This window comes from Macaca nemestrina, chromosome 4, assembly GCF_043159975.1.
Source record: "Macaca nemestrina isolate mMacNem1 chromosome 4, mMacNem.hap1, whole genome shotgun sequence".
Lineage (NCBI taxonomy): Eukaryota > Metazoa > Chordata > Mammalia > Primates > Cercopithecidae > Macaca > Macaca nemestrina.
The window spans coordinates 73,987,257-74,007,374 of record NC_092128.1 but is presented as its reverse complement, the minus strand read 5'-3'; the positions used below and the strand labels follow the sequence as shown (position 1 = coordinate 74,007,374).

Below are 20,118 nucleotides of genomic sequence, written 5' to 3'. Positions count from 1 at the left end.
CACAAAGTTTTATAAAATCAAATTGTAAAAATTAAGTGTCAGAGGTTTGCAAATTTAACATGTATGAGTTATAGTCGATTTGTGTAGAAGAACTGACTTCCAAGTAAGCAAAGGAGCCATTTCTAAGCTTAGAAATCTTTTTTTTTCCTCCAAAATTGGACACCTAAGGCATAGGGGACAGACCAGTCAAATATTAAATGCAAATTTGTTCTTTTTGTCAGCAATTTTATTTTATGACTGTGAAGGTGGAATTGTGGGTTTACTTTTGCAAAACATTGGAGAGATTTTTATACTTTTAATAAAAACTGGATGCTTTTCTATTGGGTTGTGGAGAAGGACTCACCAAAATTGTGAGTATTTGAGACTTTGCTGGAAGCTATCTGTGGTAAGGGAAATTGCAGGATAATTGAATTGTAGATGCGCTAGCATCTTAGGCTACTGTTGTTAGAGAAGATAGTACTTCTGAAAAAGTGGTTACTTTTCTTGGCGTTGGAATTAAAGGCTTTTAGGGAGGATTCAGGCTTGAGGGGATAATGATAGTGATGGTTCTAATGCTCCTGAGTGCTTACCTCCGGCCAACCTTGCAAGCTGCTATGCATTCACATCTCTGATCCTGACAGTCCCGTGGATAGTGTTTTTATTATCCCCATTTAACAGATTAGGAAATGGTGGACAGCATACAAATCCAGATAGCTCTGGATTCCTAAACACTGATTCTTTGTTACCACACCCTCTTGTCTCTGTTCCATATAATAGACCCACCCTTTGCTTAAATCCTCAAAGGTGCTCACTTTATATTGGGGCAATGTTTGTAGCATTGGACAGCTCTACTCATCCAAAAGTTCATTCTTTGTTTGAGCTTATGTTTGTCTCTTTGTGGCTTCCATTTATTGGCTCCATGGGAGTGATATTAAAGATAGATCAGAGAGGGAAAGTAAAATAGGGAGTACTGAGAACATGAAGGTAGACCCCTATGGAAGTTGAGGAGAAGTCTGTGTGTCTGGAGTTAACAGGATATAAGCACAGGAAGCTGTTCTATTTTCTCCTCCTAAATTGGAATTTTCATTCTCCAATGGTATGCCCGTGGTACTGTTAAAGGACTGAGGTGTTCTGTTATTCAGCCAGCAGGGGGAGCATTGAACTCGAATTGACATTCCGTAGAGATAGAAAGGTCCATCCACTTGGCAGTAGGTGTTCTTACTCTGCCTAGCATTAATAGATTCCATTTTTAAGATATTGTTTATCTTTTCTTTCATCATTATTGTGGTTAATTAAGCCATGGGACACCAAGAGCAATGCCGCACTACAAAAATACGTTCGCTTTGATGGTAAAATGCATTGTGTGCTTTGCTTATAAATTTCTTTAAATTTATCGTGAATCTCAATTTTAAGGATACCTTTCTAGATTCCAGTAGGATTGTTAATTTTGGCCAAAATTACTCCTATGTCTGGAGCTCAGAATATTAGGTTTGCTTTGGAGCAATCAGATGAAAAAATTTGGTTCTATGAGGTGATTTGAGGATCCCTGGAAAACAATTACAGTATTGTCCTCAAGACATTTTACAGTGCCAGGAATTGCAATAATTTTTAGGTTAAACTCTGTCACTTTTAAAAATTAAAAAACGAATACATTCACATTTTACCTAAAAGGCATAGTTCAATTAATTGTCCCCCATTACTGAGTTTGTTTGCTCTTCTTTAAAAAGGTTCTGAAGATTGGTGCATTTTTTTGTTGCAGAGTACAAGAACAGGTCATAAGATATATGTCAAGCCTTGTTAAAGCATAGGACAGAGGACTCATATCAGAAAAGTGGAAGAATAAAAGACAAACCGTTATTTAAATTTGGACTGGTTCTCTCAGGTCTTAGGATAGGAGAAGTAGCATGTTCTGAATAAGACACCTAAGATGAGATATGAAAGTCATAGTTCAGGCCGGGTGCGGTGGTTCACACCTGTAATCCCAGCACTTTGGGAGGCCGAGATGGGTGGATCACCTGAGGTCAGGAGTTCGAGACCAGCCTGACCAACATGGCAAAACCTGTCTCTACTAAAAATATCAAATTAGCTAGGCGTGGTGCATTCCTGTAATCCCAGCTACTAGGGATGATGAGGTAGTAGAATAGCTTGAATCTAGGAGGTGGAGGCTGTAGTGAACCAAGATCGCACCACTGCACTCTAGCCTGTGCAACAAGAGTGTAACTTCGTCTCAAAAAAAAAAAAAAAAGAAAGAAAGTAATAGTTCAGAAAAGTCCAGGGTTTAATGATGTGGAGAAAGCTTCTTTTGTGCAGTGGCTTATAGCATCTTATTGGGACATGAACCCTTAGGAGTATCAGATGAAATTTGTGTACTTTTCTTCCAAGAAAAATGTACATACCCACCGAATGTATGTAACATGTGATTTCAGGAGTTCATTGATGCTCCTCCTCCCCTGAAGACCATCCTTGTTTAGTGCAATACTCTCTAAAATGGAAGTGGGGTGGTGCATGCATCCCAGGGGCATGCAGAATGATCCACTGGACTATGGACCCTTCTATGCGTATTTATTTTCTGTCTTTACAAATTTTTTTTCTGTAGAGGTTTTATATTGCATATACTAGCATCATAATATATGCATAACATTTATATATACGTAAGTAAATTTGTTGTAAGAACTCAAATTTTTACTAATAAGGAGGCATAATTCAAAATTGATAGACTACCACTTTAGAGAGTGGTGCTAATTAAGTGTAAATTCTACACTCTCTTCCTCTTAAATTAGAGGGCCAGTGATCAGAAAATAAATCAAGAGGTTTCCACCGGTGGCCCGGAAATTTTGGACCTAGTTATGACAAGTCTATTTGCCCATACTTTACTCAGCACTTTCACACATGCCTGGTTTGGTCCCCCGAGCAGTTCTGTGAGATGATAGGTATGGTAATAGAAATCTCTAAGAGCAGGCACGTTAACTAAATTCTCAAAAAACTTAAGAGACTTTCCCAAGGGCCCTGGGCTAGTCAATGGTAGAGCTAGTACTCCTAGCCTTGGCTGCTGACCACAAATTATGTGCTCATTTCACTGAACAACAGGGATAAGTCAATCATTATGGGTTGTCTATGGCCCCATTGCTGCAGTTACTAGTGCTCCCTGAGGATACGGAGTTGTCCAATCCACGGCTGATCCAGGCACAAGGATAGAAAACATATTTTAGCTACTTGATCAGAGAGTTAGGAAGCTGAGCTAACAATTCAGCATTAGCTCTCTCCTGTTGGTACTGTAATACCAACATATTTCAAAACAGATAGAGGACTCTGGAAGAGTTTAGATACATCTATGTACAAAAAAGATTTACAATGGGTTATTAAATGGGAGTTCTGAGGCTGGCTTCATGAGAAGTGCCAACTGCTCTTTCTCCCAAATTTCCCCTGGTGCCACTGTCAAAGACAAAGTACTCATCTAGATGGATTGTTGTTCTGACCCAGAATGACATTTCCAACTTTTCTTATATATAATCCAATTTCTGAACTCCCTTTTCAGTGATATTAAGTGGAATAGCATAAAAAAGTCTTTTGGCATTAAAGATAATAAATGTGTTCAGCATTGCTCAGGTATCTTTGCTCTTTGCCAGTGCATTAGCTGTATTGATTTTAGAATTTTAAATGACCCTTTTTACTAGACTTGATTAATGTCCCCTCCCCAGATCTTGGCTACCTGCTTCTTCTCTCTTTCACGTGCAATTTTCTTCCCTTTCGCACTCCTACAAGTTAAAGGTGGCTGACCTTCACTCGACCAAGGGTCAAGAAATGTTGTGAGGAGTATGCTTTGGGCCTGGTGATCAGCCTGTAAAGAGTGGGCTGGTCGTGGAAGGGCCAAGTCTTCAGTCCATTGCTCTATGTCCACATTTGAGCCCAGGCCCTGGGAACACTCACAGTGGACCTCCTGGCTTGGTAAGTACCAGCCTGTTCTAATATGTGACTTCCAGAGAAGAAGCATTGAGCCAGACAGAGAGCTTGCAGGTGAAATGAGATCTCTATCAAGAGAGGCTAGTTCAATCCAAATATCAGTTACTGTGTGAGACAAAGGTTAATTTCCCAACACTTCCTCTAATTAATTAATAGTGTCTTCTGTTATCCTCAGAGGATATGTCATTTAAAATTCTGTTCACACATTATTTTATTCTGCCTCTGGAACTGAACTATAAGCTCCCTGAGCTACCTGAGGATGCTGTGGCCTGGTAGAGCTTTGTACACCCTCCCAAGCTTCTCTCAGGGTGGCTGGTCCATGGTGGATGATGACCCTTAGGCCAGGCTTGTCCTTCTCTTCAGGAAACAGGTGGATGGGAGGTTGACCACTCCTTCCCTGGAGATGGCTACTCCTGAACCAGAATATTTTCACTTTTGACTGTTTATCTTCTTTCATAATATTTTAAGAGTAAATTTGTTGTAAATAATAAAGTAATATAGCTACATTATTGCAAATTTGAAAATTTTAGGCCTAAAAATTATCCTTAAACTTCTACACAAATGCGCCTACTCTCAGCATTTTTTTACATATATGTTTAACATATCTAATTATAATGACAGCGTTCTTGAATATTAGATTTTCAAGATTGAAAATTTTATTCTAGGAAGTTTTTCTTTTGTTCAGTCATCATCATAAATGTTATTGGGATACCAAAATTTATTTCACTATTCATCCTATCATTATCTATTAGATATACTGTAAGTTATTTCCTCATTGTTTTTTACTGGATATACCATGTTTTGTTTCCTCATTGTAATCTATTAGGTGTATGATTATTTTTTTGCCTATTTTCAGTTGTCTCACACCGATGATGATTAAGTGATTATTAAGTGAGCATTGGCTTAGGAAATCTGCTAATTCAGATTCAGTTTGACAAAGGTCATTATTATTATTTAGCATGGTTTTTGCCTCTAGCTGGTACTCAATAAATGCTATTTTATTTCTTTTGCTATATGCCAGATGGCATAGTTCATATTTGATCCAGAGATTTCTAACTGTTTTATCACGTAAGTTTGCATGGTCATTTTAATTACTAATTTACAGGGAGTACCAGCATTCTGATCCCAGGAGTTTTCTTTATATGGTTTGGTCAGGTATATATATTCCTTCTTGTCAGACACAGAATATTAGAACTACAAAGGACTATGGCAGTAACCTCATTGGATGGTTCTTCAATTGGTGCACATCAGAATTTCACAGGATGCATAAGAATACCAATTTGTTACTAAATCTGAATTTGGCAGATGAGGACCAGGAATCTGCATTTTGGTTAGGAGACCATGCTAACTTTTTAGGGTTAATATTACATTTTTACCATGTTCAGTCTTTTGCCTTTAAAACTAACTGAATCTTGAGATGACTTATAACATGAGGCAAATATTACAATCACAATTATGTTCTGCAACAGGAAATAAGCTCTAAATGAATCTTAACATTTTACTTGACACATTACTATGTTTAAGTGTATTAAAGATGTCATTGAAAGGTGCAGGGGAGGAAAATGAACTTGATTTGGCAGGTAGGTGTTCATGGTACTATTATCCACAACTGTCTATCCTGATTGACAGCACACACATTACCTCTTAACAGGCATTGTATTCAGTTGCCTCAGATTTAAGTGTATGGCATTTTTACTGAATATTTGAAACTGTTTTAGTTAATAGTATTAATTGCTCATAGACCAACTTTCAGCCACTGTTACAAAGTGTTTAATACATAATAAACCAAAAGTTTCTATGGACATTTGGTTATAGTAAAATTAGATCGAAAATGCCATCTTGCTTAAGTATTACATATTTTGAGTAGGGCAAATGCTTAATAGTGCTGAAAAGGAATATTTTCATATTATAGCTATGGAAACGGAAATGCTCAGAGTTTCAGGTCACTCAGCCACAAGGAACAGAGCCAGAATTGGAGTTCAGCTCTCCTGGGTCCTCGTTCTCTGCTCTTTCTACCACACCAAACTGCCCTTTTTGCATAATTTCTATCTAATCAGAGGCACTTGGTCTAATGGCTGGTAGAGATGCATATTTATATTGCAAAGAGCATTGAAGCAAGGAATTTTACTCAATATGTTCTTTTGGAAAACCAAACATGCTTTATTTCATTTTTTTCACAATTTATTTAAACATCTCACATATACAAAATAGGTACAATTTAATTTTTCTGCTTGCCCAAGAAACAAAGCTTCCATGGAACCATGGAAGATGAAAATGAGACTGGCAAAGAACAAACGCTGAATTTGAAGAAGAGGACAACTTTGGGCAAATAATCTGCATACTTTTAATTGGGAGTAAGATGGAAAATATGAATGCTAAATCAAATTTTTTAAAAAATACACCACACAATACAACTCAATACAGGAGTATTTCTTCTGAAATTCTTCTAGCACCATCAACATTCTTCAAGTATCTGAAATACTATTAATTAGCACCTTTGTATCATGAACAAAACAAAACAAGGACCTCAGTTCATCTCTGCCTAGGTCAGCACCTAACAATGTGGATCACACTCACGGGAAAGTGTTTTGAGGTAGTTTAAACCTTTGGAAGTTTGGGTTTTAAACTTCCCTCTGTGGAAGATATTCAAAAGCCACAAGTGGTGCAAATGTTCATGGTTTTTATTTTTCAATTTTTATTTTGGTTTTCTTACAAAGGTTGACATTTTCCATAACAGGTGTAAGAGTGTTGAAAAAAAATTTCAAATTTTGGGGGGAGCGGGGGAGGGAGTTAATGAAATTGTATTGCACAATGCTCTGATCAATCCTTCTTTTTCTCTTTTGCCCACAATTTAAGCAAGTAGATGTGCAGAAGAAATGGAAGGATTCAGCTTTCAGTTAAAAAAAGAAGAAGAAGAAATGGCAAAGAGAAAGTTTTTTTCAAATTTCTTTCTTTTTTAATTTAGGTTGAGTTCATTTATTTGAAACAGACTGGGCCAATGTCCACAAAGAATTCCTGGTTGGCACCACCGATGTCCAAAGGTGCAATATCAAGGAAGGGCAGGCGAGATGGCTTATTTGTTTTGTATTCAATGATTGTCTTTCCCCATTCATTTGTCTTTTTCTGTTTAAAGAGAAGAAAATAGATACGCAAATCATCACTATTTCTGAATCTGATAACATCTGAACCTTTGATTTCATAAGAACCACTGTTTGGCATGTGTCCTTCTGAAGATGTCTGTCCCAGATCAACGAGTTCATTTTTGAAATAACAGTACCAAGGGTGTCTTTAGTGGGAGGGGCTCTCTATCAGTCTAACAAAAAACCAACCAACCAACCAAAAAAATCCCACAACATTTCAACGCACGTTCCAAATGACTTATGTCTACAAAGTCATTTTTAGGATTGTTGTGTGTATGTCGTCTATGTGTGTCTTTGAGAGCAGGACCTGGGTGGGTATGTAGTATTGCTGTTAGTGAATTTTAATTTTTCTTATATTTATAGCATATTGTAGAGAAAGCATTAAAAGTTAAATGTGGCCGGGCGCGGTGGCTCAAGCCTGTAATCCCAGCACTTTGGGAGGCCGAGACGGGCGGATCACAAGGTCAGGAGATCGAGACCATCCTGGCTAACATGGTGAAACCCCGTCTCTACTAAAAATACAAAAAACTAGCCGGGCGAGGTGGCGGGCGCCTGTAGTCCCAGCTACTCCGGAGGCTGAGGCAGGAGAATGGCGTGAACCCGGGAGGCGGAGCTTGCAGTGAGCTGAGACCTGGCCACTGCACTCCAGCCTGGGCGACAGAGCGAGACTCTGTCTCAAAAAAAAAAAAAAAAAAAAAAAAAAAGTTAAATGTAGGCCATACTAATAAGTAAAATAAAATACACATAACTATAAATTATAGTTTAAGCCACTGGAGTCTCAAGAAATTTTACATTCTGGGCATACATTATCATTTAAAAAACTTATGCTAAAGGAAAAACAATGCATGGACATAGCATACATTTCAGTATTTCAGAAGGCACTATCTGATAAGAATACTCTGAATTTATCATCTGAGTTTAAATATGAAATTAATATGCATAAATAAATAAATATAAAATACATACAAAAACTGAATTTACTTATGAAATAAAGATGAAATAAGATAGTTCTCTCATTCTTCTGTTAATTTAACCCTCCCTTTAGACCCCTCCTTGTGGGGGGTCTAAGTTAGAACCCCCCATCCCACTTCCCAAAGCTATTCCCATATTTCACTATTACTTACAGAGCAGCCATCTACGAGAACAGTGTAAGTGAACCTGCTGTTGCCCTCAGCAACAAGTTCAACATCATTAGAGCCCTGTAGAATGACAGCCTTTTTCAGGTTGCCAGTCTCCTCATCCATGTATGCAATGCTGTTCTTGCAGTGGTAGGTGATGTTCTGAGAGGCATAGTTGGCCAGCAAGCGCATGAAGGCAAGTTGGGTAGCCATTTCCTTGGAAGTCACTCCTTCTACATTGTATTCAAACTACAGAAAATAAGATGAAATTCCAGTTAATTGGAGAAGGACTCAGACACTAAGAGTGAAAAAAAAAAAAAAAAAAAAAAAATCTCAGGAAGAGTGGACTCAGAGCCAAGCTTAGGAAAAGGGTACTTTCAAAGAAAACTTAATTCACTTGTCTTTGAAATATCAGTTACCCAGATGAACAAAAGACCTAGTAGACTGAGGCAAGGTCATCTAAAAACATTATCTGTTCCAATTAATCCTTTTTGCATATGCTTTCTTCTTTAGAATAAGAGAATGAGGAGGTAGAAATTCTGACATTTTTCTTTTTCTGTAATTTTGTAATTTATGGAATTCCAGTAGGCATTCAGTAAAGTTGGTGAAAAGGTTTGATTAAAAATTCAGAAAAGCTGCTCACATTCTGAAAATGCATATGCATGAGTGTGGGGTATATGCTGGCCAGTGCTCCTTCACACTAAATGACATTAGTCAGTTTTTTCAATGACTACCAATTAAGTCAAATTTGAATAATAACTTTGAATTACATGGATGTGTCCAATCAATCCATCTTCTAATGTGCAATTTAGGACAAAATTGGAACCCAGGAAATGAACAGGTTTTTTTTTTTTTAATAAGCCCATTTTTGTCAGAGATTAAAATGCAGATAATTAACAAACAGTTCTACCAAAATATTATTTAGCAGAAGGAGAGGTGTTTGTGGGGATTCCTCACCTGGCTGCCAGCATTGATAGTTTCTCCTAGCCAGACGTGTTTCTTGTCCTTAGAGCTCCTATACCAGTTCTTGGCTGGGATGTTTTCAGGTTGGGCCCGGATACAGGTTTCACCAGTAGAGAAATCACAGTATACTTTGATAGCATCCATAGTGCATCCTTGGTTAGGGTCAATCCAGTAGTAACCTTTTAAGAAAATAACATTCAGATCATGAAACTTCTCATTGAGCAGAACATAGATTCTAATAATAACTAATGAAAGATACTGACTCTAGTAAGTAACATTTTTGATTGTCTACCCCACATTTAAGAAGAAGAGAGTGGCTGTTTTTAAGATTAGACAGTTCCTTCCCTCCCCTCCTCCATGAAAAATCAAATCAGGGTACTTATTACTATGAAAAGTGCAAAAATACATTTTAAGAGAAATGAGGTTGGGTGCTGGTTGGGAGAAGATGATGCTTCATTAATTGTGTGTGATTTCACATAATGTAATCTTTACCCAAATGCATTTTCACTCTAAATGTCAATGGAAACTAATTTTGAAAAGCTCAACTTGTGAGAAGGGTCAGTTTGGTCTGGACATCTTGACCTACCGCTGCTCCACTCTGGGTGGCTGAGTCTCAAGTCACGGCATGTGCGAGCTGGGTTCTTTCTAGAGCCTTCAGGAGTAAGAAGGGTCTCAATCTGGTTGTTGAGAGACTTCAGAGTAGCATCAACTTCATAATCCTTGGGTCTGAGAGAAGGTGCTGAGCGAGGCTGGTCAGCCCTGTAGAAGTCTCCATCGTAACCAAAGTCATAACCACCACCACTTACACCTGGAGGTCCAGGTGGGCCAGGGGGACCAGGGGGGCCCTGCAAAGGTGAAAGTGAGAGAGGAGAGGCTTTGTACTTTGTTACAGTGAGAGACATCCATGGCAGATTTTCGTTGAGCTTCACACGGAAGCATGTTCTAATAAGTAAAAAATAATCAAATTCAAATAAATAAATAACGTGCTCCCAGGCATACTTGCAGGGATGGGCTTAACGAGCCCATTGCATATAGACAATTTCCAGATATTTTAGAGGATATATTGAAATTGGGCTAACTTTAATGGGTTGTCATAGTTGTCTTGGTTTAGTCTGAAGAAAATATTCCTCAGGTCAGTGATCTTCTTTATTATTTCCCCAAATCACACTTACAGCAGGACCTTGGTGACCCTGAGGGCCTCGAATGCCAGCAGGTCCAACTGTACCAGGATGTCCAGTGCGACCATCTTTTCCAGCAGGGCCAGAAGGACCGGCAGGGCCCTAAGGAAGACAGACACCAAGTGCATGTGAGCTGGTGAATCCCACCAAGGGAGCAGCAGCCTGGGGCTCACTGCTCGCTTTAGCTTCTATTTCAGAGATGAACTGTCTTCTCTTGAGTCTACCTACCCTAGGACCAGCAGGACCCACGGAGCCAGGAGCACCTTGATCACCATGGTGACCCTTTAAACAGAGAATAGGAAAATCACACTTTCAGAGCACATTTCAAGAGACAGATTTTTTTTTTTTTTCCAAATTGAATGGGAAACTTTAGTTTAAATGGACTCCGGATTGAGAAAATTGAAAATGTAAAGTGGGGCTCTTGTCTCCCATTATGTCTATTATATTCAATTATTTTTTTCACAACCTATTTCAGCAGTGCAATATTAGTCATTCCTCTAATTATGTTTATTTTAAGTGGGGTTGAAGGACATTGTTGCCAGGAGATTTTAATGTATGTATATTTCTATCTCCCTCAATCCTCACCTTTCATGTTGGGATGAAATAGCATTATCTCCAAGAGTGAGATGGAGTTAGCCAGAGAATGGGAAATGGATATTACATAGGCTATATTGGAACAATAGCAGTGAAAATATGAAAATCCTTCTGAGCTGAAGGCCTTCAGGGTCAGTTTATGTGCGAGATGGCTACAGTTTACTTACAGCGAGACCGGGCAGACCTTGCAATCCATTGTGTCCCTTTAAGCCAGGAAGACCTCTGGGCCCCTTATCACCGGGCTCTCCCTTATCACCACGAATGCCTTGTGGGCCCTATAAAAAAAGAGAAGGATGGATAAGACTTACCGTTTTAAAAAAATGATACTCACTTCACCACAAATACTACTTAATTCATTTACAAAGGTAACTCAGGACATGTAAAGGTCTAGCTAAGCTCTCACCTCTGCTAGTAATCTGCTTTAGTTGCGCTATCTGTAAAGTGGCTAGATCCTTGTAATCTTTTAATACAAACAATCAGAAGAGATTTAAAATAGCTCAAGTTATTTGTATCAATTCTCAGCATGGACTGAAATGTTTTAAAAATATTAAGTCTAGCTGAAATATTGTTTATTTTCTTAATGGATGTTTTGGACTGATTCTCTCTAAATTTTAATTTTGTAAAGAAATCTTCAGCATGTACATACACTAGGACCTCTTGGACCAACAGCACCAGCAGGACCAACAGGACCAGAAGGACCCTGTGAAATGGAAAAGAAAAACACAACTTAGCCAGGCCCAAGATTCCTCTCCCCACTCTCCCACCATCCCCAAGTGTGAGGAAGTCAGAAGCGAAGCCCACGAGAATGCTGCACTGAGGGAATGATATTCACAAACTTACAGTTTCACCACGGTTTCCATGTTTGCCAGCAGGACCCACGGGGCCATGAGGACCAGGTGCACCTGCAGCACCAACGGGACCATTGTTGCCAGGGTAACCACGCTCTCCCTATCAAAGGCAAAATGAAGCTTAGCATCAGCCTGGGTTGTATTTTAATCACTACTGAATTAGAGAAAGATGAAAAGTGTACTGACCTTGTGTCCGGGTTGACCATCGCGACCTGGGGGACCATCGTTCCCAGGGTTGCCCTGTGAAGACACCACACAAATTAAGGTTGTTGGCGAGGCTCTGCTGCCTACCAGCCCCTATGTTGTGGCTACTCTGTCTTCATCACTTCCAGTGCTCAGTAGTAATGAACCCTCTTTCAGACTGTTAAAACTAGGGATAAAAACCTGCCAACCTAGATATTTTTTAGAGATGTTTTAAATACTTGGGCCCAATTTTGCAGTGTGCTACTGAAAAGCCCATTTTTTGGCCTAAGCAGTTTTTCATATTTTCAATACTAGGTGTAGATATTATGGAGAAGCTGACCATGTTGTTCAGAAATTTGGAACAAGAGAACCTCTGCTGAGGACATAAAGTTTCACACAATGAAATCCTGCTCGGTTTTATTTTACAAACCAAGTGTTGGACTCACATCACGACCAGCTTCACCAGGAGCACCATTGACTCCAGGACTACCCACAGCACCAGGAGGACCACGGGCCCCAGGAGGGCCGGCAATGCCAAGAGGACCAGGTTCACCCTAAATAGGCAGAGAAGATAAAATGACATTCCCCTCATTTGACAGAATGCTAACCTTCCCCTCCAAAACAACCCTATTCAGGAGATTCTAGTTGAAGAAAGAAGGTAAATTGAATGTGAATGGGTCACACAGTGGTAAGAAGTATCATCAGTATCATCCCTGCCCTCCTTCTCCACATGTAGATGGCCAGCTTTATGTAATCACGGGATGTTGCTCTGTAAAAAGTGAGCCTCGTGTCATTTAGTATCCCAAATGAAATGAATTCATAAAGTTGATAGAGTTTATGGAGATGAGATGGTTTCTAGTTGTTGTCACGTATAAGGTTTAATGGAATGATTCAGAACTTCCAGAGTTTCATTCTTCCTACAGGATAAATGATGCCAGCATTTCATATTGCAGAGGAGTAAATGCAATTAGAGATTGTATCGTTCTTAAGCGCGTCGAAAGAACAAAAATCATTCTGCATAATTTTAAGCTGTGTCTTTATAGTGTGTGTCTAAGTAAGGTGGTATTAAAGCTTCTTAGACAAGTGACATGTGATCTGTATAAAGAAAATGCCATGAATAAAAATCTTAAGTGAAGTTATTCAGTGATCAATCTGTCACATTTGAAGTGGCAGCTTTTAAAATCTTTTCTTATGTTAATGGAGTCAGAATATTGTCAAGCACTCACCACAACACCAGCAACACCTGGTAGACCACGTTCACCTCTTGAGCCAGGGAGACCCAGAATACCAGGAGCACCAAGAAGACCCTGAGGACCTGGAGTGCCAGGAGGTCCCTAAATGGAGAAAAAATACTGAGTATTATGGGTAAGAGCCTGGGTGATAACACAGGTTGGCTTGAAGATTGTGAGAATAAACTGTCTTCAGCTTAGAAAAAGGCTAATGACCTCATATTACTAGGCAATATCCTTGGATATCTTTTCTCTAGTGATGACAGTGAGTTTACATCTTGGCATGTATACTTCTGTATTTGATTCATCCTTGAGACCAATGGCACAACATTTAAAAATATGTGGTTGAGATTTATAAAGACACTTGGGGTGGTGAAACAGAGTTTTTATGGCCTCGAGGCAGGGAAACAAATAAAATAATTTTATTTTAAATTATTATGGATACATTATAGTTGTACATAGTAAGAGGAGTTCCTCAAAAAACTAAAAATAGAACTACATAAGATCCAGCAATCCCACTGCTGGGTATATACACAAAAGGAAGGAAATCAGGCTGCGTGGGGTGGCTCACCTGTGTAATCCCAGCACTTTGGGAGGTCAAGGTGGGTGGATCACCTGAGGTCAGGAGATCGAGACCAGCCTGACTATGGTGAAACCCCGTCTTTACTAAAAATACAAAATTAGCTAGGCATGATGGCGTGTGCCTGTAGTCCCAACTACTTGGGAGGCGAGAATTGCTTGAATTGGGGAGGTGGAAGTTGCAGTGAGCTGAGATCGTGCCACTGCACTCCAGCCTGGGCAACACAGGGGAGCTCCATCCCAAAACAAACAAACAAACAAACAAACAAACAAAAAGGGAATCAGTAAAATCAGTATCTCAAAAGGAAGCAAATTTTGACTTTGGCATCTAAGGTCTACTAGGGACACCTTTCAGAGTAGCACTAGTACTGGACAGTGTATGTTTAAGAAATTGGTAACTTACTGAGATTGATTAATTTGTAGTAGAATGGCCACAGCAATGGGACTCTGTTCTAATCCTGGTACCAGTAAGGTGCCCTCAATAGCTTAAAGGGCCGCTGTGATAAAACTGAGTTCCCTCATTTATTGTCTTCCCAATTTTGTGCTTTGTGAGCATCTGAGGAAGCCACAGCCCCTCAGTGTGTGCTGGACAGATTTCCTGGCTCAGTTGAGCTCTACTTGAGAGCCTACAATACTCATCAACAAATTGATGCCACTTGAAGATTTGTGTAGGGGCTTTATTTTAATTCAACATAAAGTATTAAGAAAGAGGAGTTGGAAATCACTTACAGCAGTACCGGCCTCTCCAGAGGGACCCTTCTCACCAGCAAAGCCAGGGGGACCAACAGCACCTACTTCTCCAGTTCGGCCAACTGGACCTTGGTCACCACGAGGACCACGAAGCCCTTCTTTCCCAGCAGGACCAGGGGGACCAGGAGGGCCAGAAATACCCTATGAGCAAATGTACAAGGTCATTTTCTTTCTGTTAATCAGCAAGGGCCTGGAAGAGAGAGGCAAAGATTCTAGATCTTAAGATGCAAACAATGTGATGCAATAAAATAATACCCTGGCCATTTTGGGGAAATATTTATAGTTTTTAACATTCTTTCTTGCAGAAAGAAGCAACTCCTGTCTTCCTTCATGAGGCTGTAACAAACCAAATAATGGAGGAGAGACTATGGCAAATTTCTGTGAGGAAAAACAATGCCATGCCACTGGTACCCTGGCATATTGGAATCAGAACTATGTAGAATGATAGGAGTTAATGATAAATGAATGGGACTCTGAGTTTTGAAGGACTCTGCCTTTTCTTTTTTCTTTTCTTTCTTTCTTTTTTTTTTTTTTTAAAGAAAACCAATAGAGGCATTTTGTTCATAATTGAGGAATCACACACGCTCTCAACTAGGTTTAATTAAATGTCTACAGGGAATGAATATTTTTCTGTTATGAACCTGTAAAAGGATTCCAAGAAATCAACATCTTTGCTATTTCTTTCCCCTGAAACCTTAACCAGAAGACTTAATCCTTGGTAATTAATTAAATTTTCTTGAGTCCTGACAGGAGAGTCTGACTCAGAATTAAATTAGAGGCCAAACCACCTTTAAATTCAGGAACAATTATACCTTAACAATGGTGGCAGAATGTTAGCCATAAAGGGTAATTAAATATAGAAATATCTGATATGTGGCTAAAACGGTTTTTTTTTTTTTTTTTTTTTTTTTTTTTTTTTTTTTTTTTTTTCTCCCAAAGAGACCATGCCCCTGAAAGGGGACTGGGGTTCACATGAGTAAAAGCCTCTAAAACTGGTATTATAAAATATAATGTGTGATGGTACCATCTTAATGGTTCAGAAGAACTGATTTCAGACCAGGAGAGTAATAGTAAATATTAGTGATGTGTTTTCATGAAGAGTTTCTTACCAGTTTTCAACCAGAAGCCAGGTCTTTTGGCTAGAGTAAATGAAGACACATGTTTGGAGTGATTTACTTACAGAGGGTCCTGGGGGACCAGTCCGTCCAGCAGCACCAGGGAAACCAGTCATACCCTAAGAACCAAGCACATTAGAATTCCACAGTCAACATCAACTCCAAGAATTTGGGTAAGATGGGAATTTCTTTCTTTTTTGTTTTTTTTGAAAATCAGTACATGTGACCAGGGATAGACCAAGGAGTAGGAGGTAGGCAGATTTATATAGGGTATTCTTTAGCCAGGACCCTGAAGGCCTGCCTTCTCCACACATCTTCCTTACCAGCATGCCACCAGTTGCAATACCCATATTTTGCATTAAGGTTTGGATGGTCCTTTCTGAAATGCTGACATATTATCTTATGGTTGTAAAGGTATGATGCTAAGATACTATGTCATTATTACACATTAATGTGTATAGGTTAATAACTATCTTTACCACCTGGCTGAGTGGTAAGGAAATGGGCACTTAATAAATAATGGTATTCATGAACAGAAGAATAACAAATGACCTAGAACATTCAGCACTGTCCAGTGAGAGAAGAAGTCAGTAAAGTTCATTTTTGGGTCTCTAAAGAATTGTTGTCATAGCATTGCCTGCAAAGGGGAAGGACATGGTCAGGCAGAAGAAGGGGCATATTAATAAACAGATGAAAGACACCAAAGAAATATTTTTTCCTACTTTACAATTAAACTGCCTAGGGCCCACCTTCGTTATTACCTCAAGTGAGGTGATAGCAACATACACTGAGTTCCAGCTGAGTTCAAGTTAACATCGATATCGGAATTGCTCTGAATAGAATGAACTTGAATCTCAAAAGTTTCCTCATGGTAGTCCAAATTTACCAAAAATGTCAAAACCTTCAAGTGTCCTTAATAGATTCTGAAGAAAGAAAAGTGGTGAGAGTCCATTGTAAATACTCACAGGGGGGCCTCCATCACCACGACTTCCAGCAGGACCAGGGGGACCATTTGGACCCTAAATGCAAAGAAAAAAGTGGGGTCAAATCACAAACAAACTCTTACAAATGTTACTCTTTTCTTCAAGAGGATCATTCCCACATCTCTTAGAAAAAAATGTGGAAATAAAAAATGACTATCTGTGTCAGAATGTTCTTCAATATTACCACCCTTATGAAGTTATCAGAGAATTAAAATAAAACAATATTTATGAAACTTTTATACATTGTAAAACAGCATGCAAATGTTAACCCTTCTGTTATTTTCCATCTTCTATCTGGTGTATTCCCTGTTGCATAGTAGGCACTTGACGAATATATGTTTAATTGTAAGATCTAATGGGTGGCTGCTGTGTGGACCACCAGTGAATTCAACTTACAGATGGGCCAGCAGCTCCAACGGGGCCTGTGGGACCAACGACACCGTTTTCACCCTTAGGCCCTTTGGCTCCTCTTTCTCCTTTAGCACCAGGTTGACCAGCAGCACCCTGTTGGAAAGAAACAGTTAGAGCTCTGGTACTCCGACCCACTCTACTCCCCAAATTAGGATATTTTCAGATTAATCTTCATTATGTGATACTCACAGCAGGACCAGCAAATCCATTGGGGCCAGCAGGACCGACCTCACCACGTTCACCCTAGGTGGGAGAAAGTATTTAAAAATGTCTTATCAATCCTAGGTTCATCAATGTCTAAACATCGTGAGGTGTGAGTATCCAAAATGACCCAGGTTCTTACTTACAGGGCTTCCCCGAGGACCAGCAGGACCAGCAGGACCAGCAGCACCAGCTTCACCCTATAATGGGACCAAAGATGAGTCTGTTAATGTGCCTGACATAGATGCTCAAAAACTGGGAGGCAGAGACAATAGTGGTGGACAGGGGGCTATTGTCAGAGTCTGTAGTTGCCGTGGAGGAGAAAACTCATGGACATTTCACAGAGTAAAATGAAGTGGATTTTTACTTAATGCTATATTCATTTTGGGGGTTAAGTGGTATGGCTTGTACACTTGAGAAAACACTATAAATCAGTGCCCGCAATACCAGGAGGAGGACATTTTAATTTTTAGATGGACATGGGGCTGATCTATTTGTGGCAATCTTTGCAATACAATAAATAAGATCTATTTTAAGTGGACTGTTCAATGTGAAATGGGCACACTATGTATTATATTGATTTTTTTTTTTTTTAAATAATTGAAGGCTTTGAGAAGCCTCAGTACATTAGGATATTGTTAATGCACAACATGGAAAGACTTTAAAACAAATGCTAGGGATTAGAGAATAGATCAGATAGCTATAGGAAGGGAAGGGAAAAGTAATTTTAAACACACAGCATTTGTTTCCTGCTGCCCTATCACAATAGCTAGGTTTTTAAATAAGTAGGCTTTATACCAAGCCATAAAAATGAATTGCTGGAGCTTTTTGGGACTAGGGAAGGCAGGAAATTTTAGATATTGCTGTTGGCTCAGTGAAAATTCATGCTTACCCGGTCACCTGTGGCTCCAGCAGGACCAGGGGCACCTACAGCACCAGGAGCACCCTAGTACCAAAAAGGAAACATGTCTTATTAATAACACCCTGTATCATCAAGAGTAAACCTTGTCATTCTTTTTGACTGTGCTTATACAGTGACTGAACACTTTTACTGCACTCTGGTTGGACATCAAGAAGGCCTCTGATGCATTTTGGTTCTAATTATCAAGACTATTAGAAGCCACTCTCAGAAGGAGGGTACTCGAGTAATAAAGGTCATGGAAATGTGTAAGTCAATAGCAGGTCAGAAATTTGGGAGATCTGAACTTTCTGCTATTATAAAATTCCCTGGAGAGCAGCAAATGAGCAGCCTTGTTTGAAACTGTTAGAACTATGTGATTCAAAAGAAAGACTATTACAGATGTGCTATAGTCAGTTTTCAGCTCCGAAGGAGAGGTGAATAAAGGAATCCAGGCCAACTGTGGCCTGGAAGACCTATGAGGCTGACCCCCTAGATAAGGTAATTAGACTGTCACGGGACTATCTTCGGCATCTTCATGGCATTAACAGCTAACCTTTGGGGCTGCTCTTTGGGTGATAAATTTCTAGGAAGTAGGTTTGAATCACTATAGAACCTTGTTAGAGGTTCTGGCTTCCTAAAGCATAAGAGAGTTATTTTTATTTATTTATTTAAATCTCTGGTATCACTTGAAACAATCACTTAATGTTCTATTAAACCTAAAGCTTTTGGTCTATCATTTGTACTTGGTATCGTTGACGCTAGGGAAGTTAGAAAATTCAGGATATTATTTTTAAAGAGGTTAAAACCCATTGAATTTTTCCTTTGAAACATGTAAAATGATATTATTAGTCATAGACTCAGGAGAGAAAGGAATATTATTTTATTAAACTTGATAAAGAAAGTGTGTGTAGTTCTAATTTGGAAAACTTCTCAAGTCAAACGTTAAAAAAAAATCTAAGTACAAACAAACATACAAACAAAATTCTACTCACACGAGCACCATCTCTGCCAGGGTTACCAATTTCACCTCTGAGACCAGGTTCACCCTGAAAGCATAAAGCAAGAGCAACTTTTTGTTTTCTGACCAAAATTTTGAATCAAAATTAATATAAAATTTTTTTCTTTTTTGCAGAAGAGGCTATGATACCTTCAGTCATTTAAGATTTTTAGCAATGTCTCGATTCCTTACCATTCTGTAGAATGTTAATCGAGAAAAATAATGAGGAAAAATAATTCAAGGCCATTTCCAGATTATTGTTAAACAATCTTTTCTAATTTCCGTACACTCTCCTGAAGCATAATCAAGCAAGGTACAGATTCATGTGGACAGAATTGTAAGGCAACATCACAATGGGCTGCAGCGCCTGATCACTCTTATGGCATAACTAATGCAGCAGCACGGTTGACAGCTGTTCAATATAGCTTCTTCCCATTAATTAGGGCAGGATGAGGCATTATTGTTAGTGGCATTAAAATGAGCCTCATGTATTACTCAACACCATCTGTTTGTGTGAAATTCCATGGTAGAAAGGAATTTTGCCAGATTAGTGAGTTTAGAAATGTGTAGGTGCTAGGTGGCAGAGGGAAATGTATATAGATAGATATCAAAATGCTACCAGACCACCTGCCGAGAATTGTGAAAACTTGGGCATCCTTGTGCAGCCTTCTTCGCTAGAGTTCATCAACAATACGTAATAGAGTTAAACACTAGGAGGGTACCTTTTCTCCCTTGCCTCCAGGTATGCCAGCAGCACCCCTCTCTCCTGGGAGTCCACTAGGACCAGATGGACCAGCAGTGCCTGCAGCACCAACCACACCAGGTTCACCCTTGAGTCAAACACATGTGAAATCAATTTTAGTGGAGAAAGAAGAAAATGAAGAATCAAACTCTTGAAGAATTCCAATTTAAACAGTTATCTAGACAGGCTTCTTGCCTGCTTTGAAACACAAAGAAGGTCTGGACTATTGAAAGGAGGGAGAATGTAG

At 39.2% G+C, this 20,118-nt stretch overlaps 1 protein-coding gene across 1 annotated transcript in view; it reads right to left on the bottom strand.

Moving 5' to 3' along the window:
- Positions 1-6,599: 6,599 nt before the first annotated feature.
- The window catches only part of LOC105475526 (collagen type I alpha 2 chain), a 36,881-nt gene continuing 23,362 nt past the window's right edge, over positions 6,600-20,118 (bottom strand). Inside the window, exons 32-52 of the mRNA XM_011730850.2 lie at positions 19,852-19,959; positions 19,125-19,178; positions 18,124-18,177; positions 17,378-17,431; positions 17,220-17,273; positions 17,016-17,123; positions 16,602-16,655; positions 15,702-15,755; positions 14,501-14,662; positions 13,190-13,297; positions 12,410-12,517; positions 11,967-12,020; positions 11,773-11,880; positions 11,579-11,632; positions 11,100-11,207; positions 10,567-10,620; positions 10,333-10,440; positions 9,747-10,005; positions 9,155-9,339; positions 8,204-8,446; positions 6,600-7,062 (exon numbers count right to left, since the gene is read on the bottom strand). Coding sequence (XP_011729152.2) covers positions 6,916-7,062; positions 8,204-8,446; positions 9,155-9,339; positions 9,747-10,005; positions 10,333-10,440; positions 10,567-10,620; positions 11,100-11,207; positions 11,579-11,632; positions 11,773-11,880; positions 11,967-12,020; positions 12,410-12,517; positions 13,190-13,297; positions 14,501-14,662; positions 15,702-15,755; positions 16,602-16,655; positions 17,016-17,123; positions 17,220-17,273; positions 17,378-17,431; positions 18,124-18,177; positions 19,125-19,178; positions 19,852-19,959 — 2,238 coding nt within the window. The 3' untranslated portion in view covers positions 6,600-6,915. The remainder of the gene's footprint in view (positions 7,063-8,203; positions 8,447-9,154; positions 9,340-9,746; positions 10,006-10,332; positions 10,441-10,566; positions 10,621-11,099; positions 11,208-11,578; positions 11,633-11,772; positions 11,881-11,966; positions 12,021-12,409; positions 12,518-13,189; positions 13,298-14,500; positions 14,663-15,701; positions 15,756-16,601; positions 16,656-17,015; positions 17,124-17,219; positions 17,274-17,377; positions 17,432-18,123; positions 18,178-19,124; positions 19,179-19,851; positions 19,960-20,118) is intronic.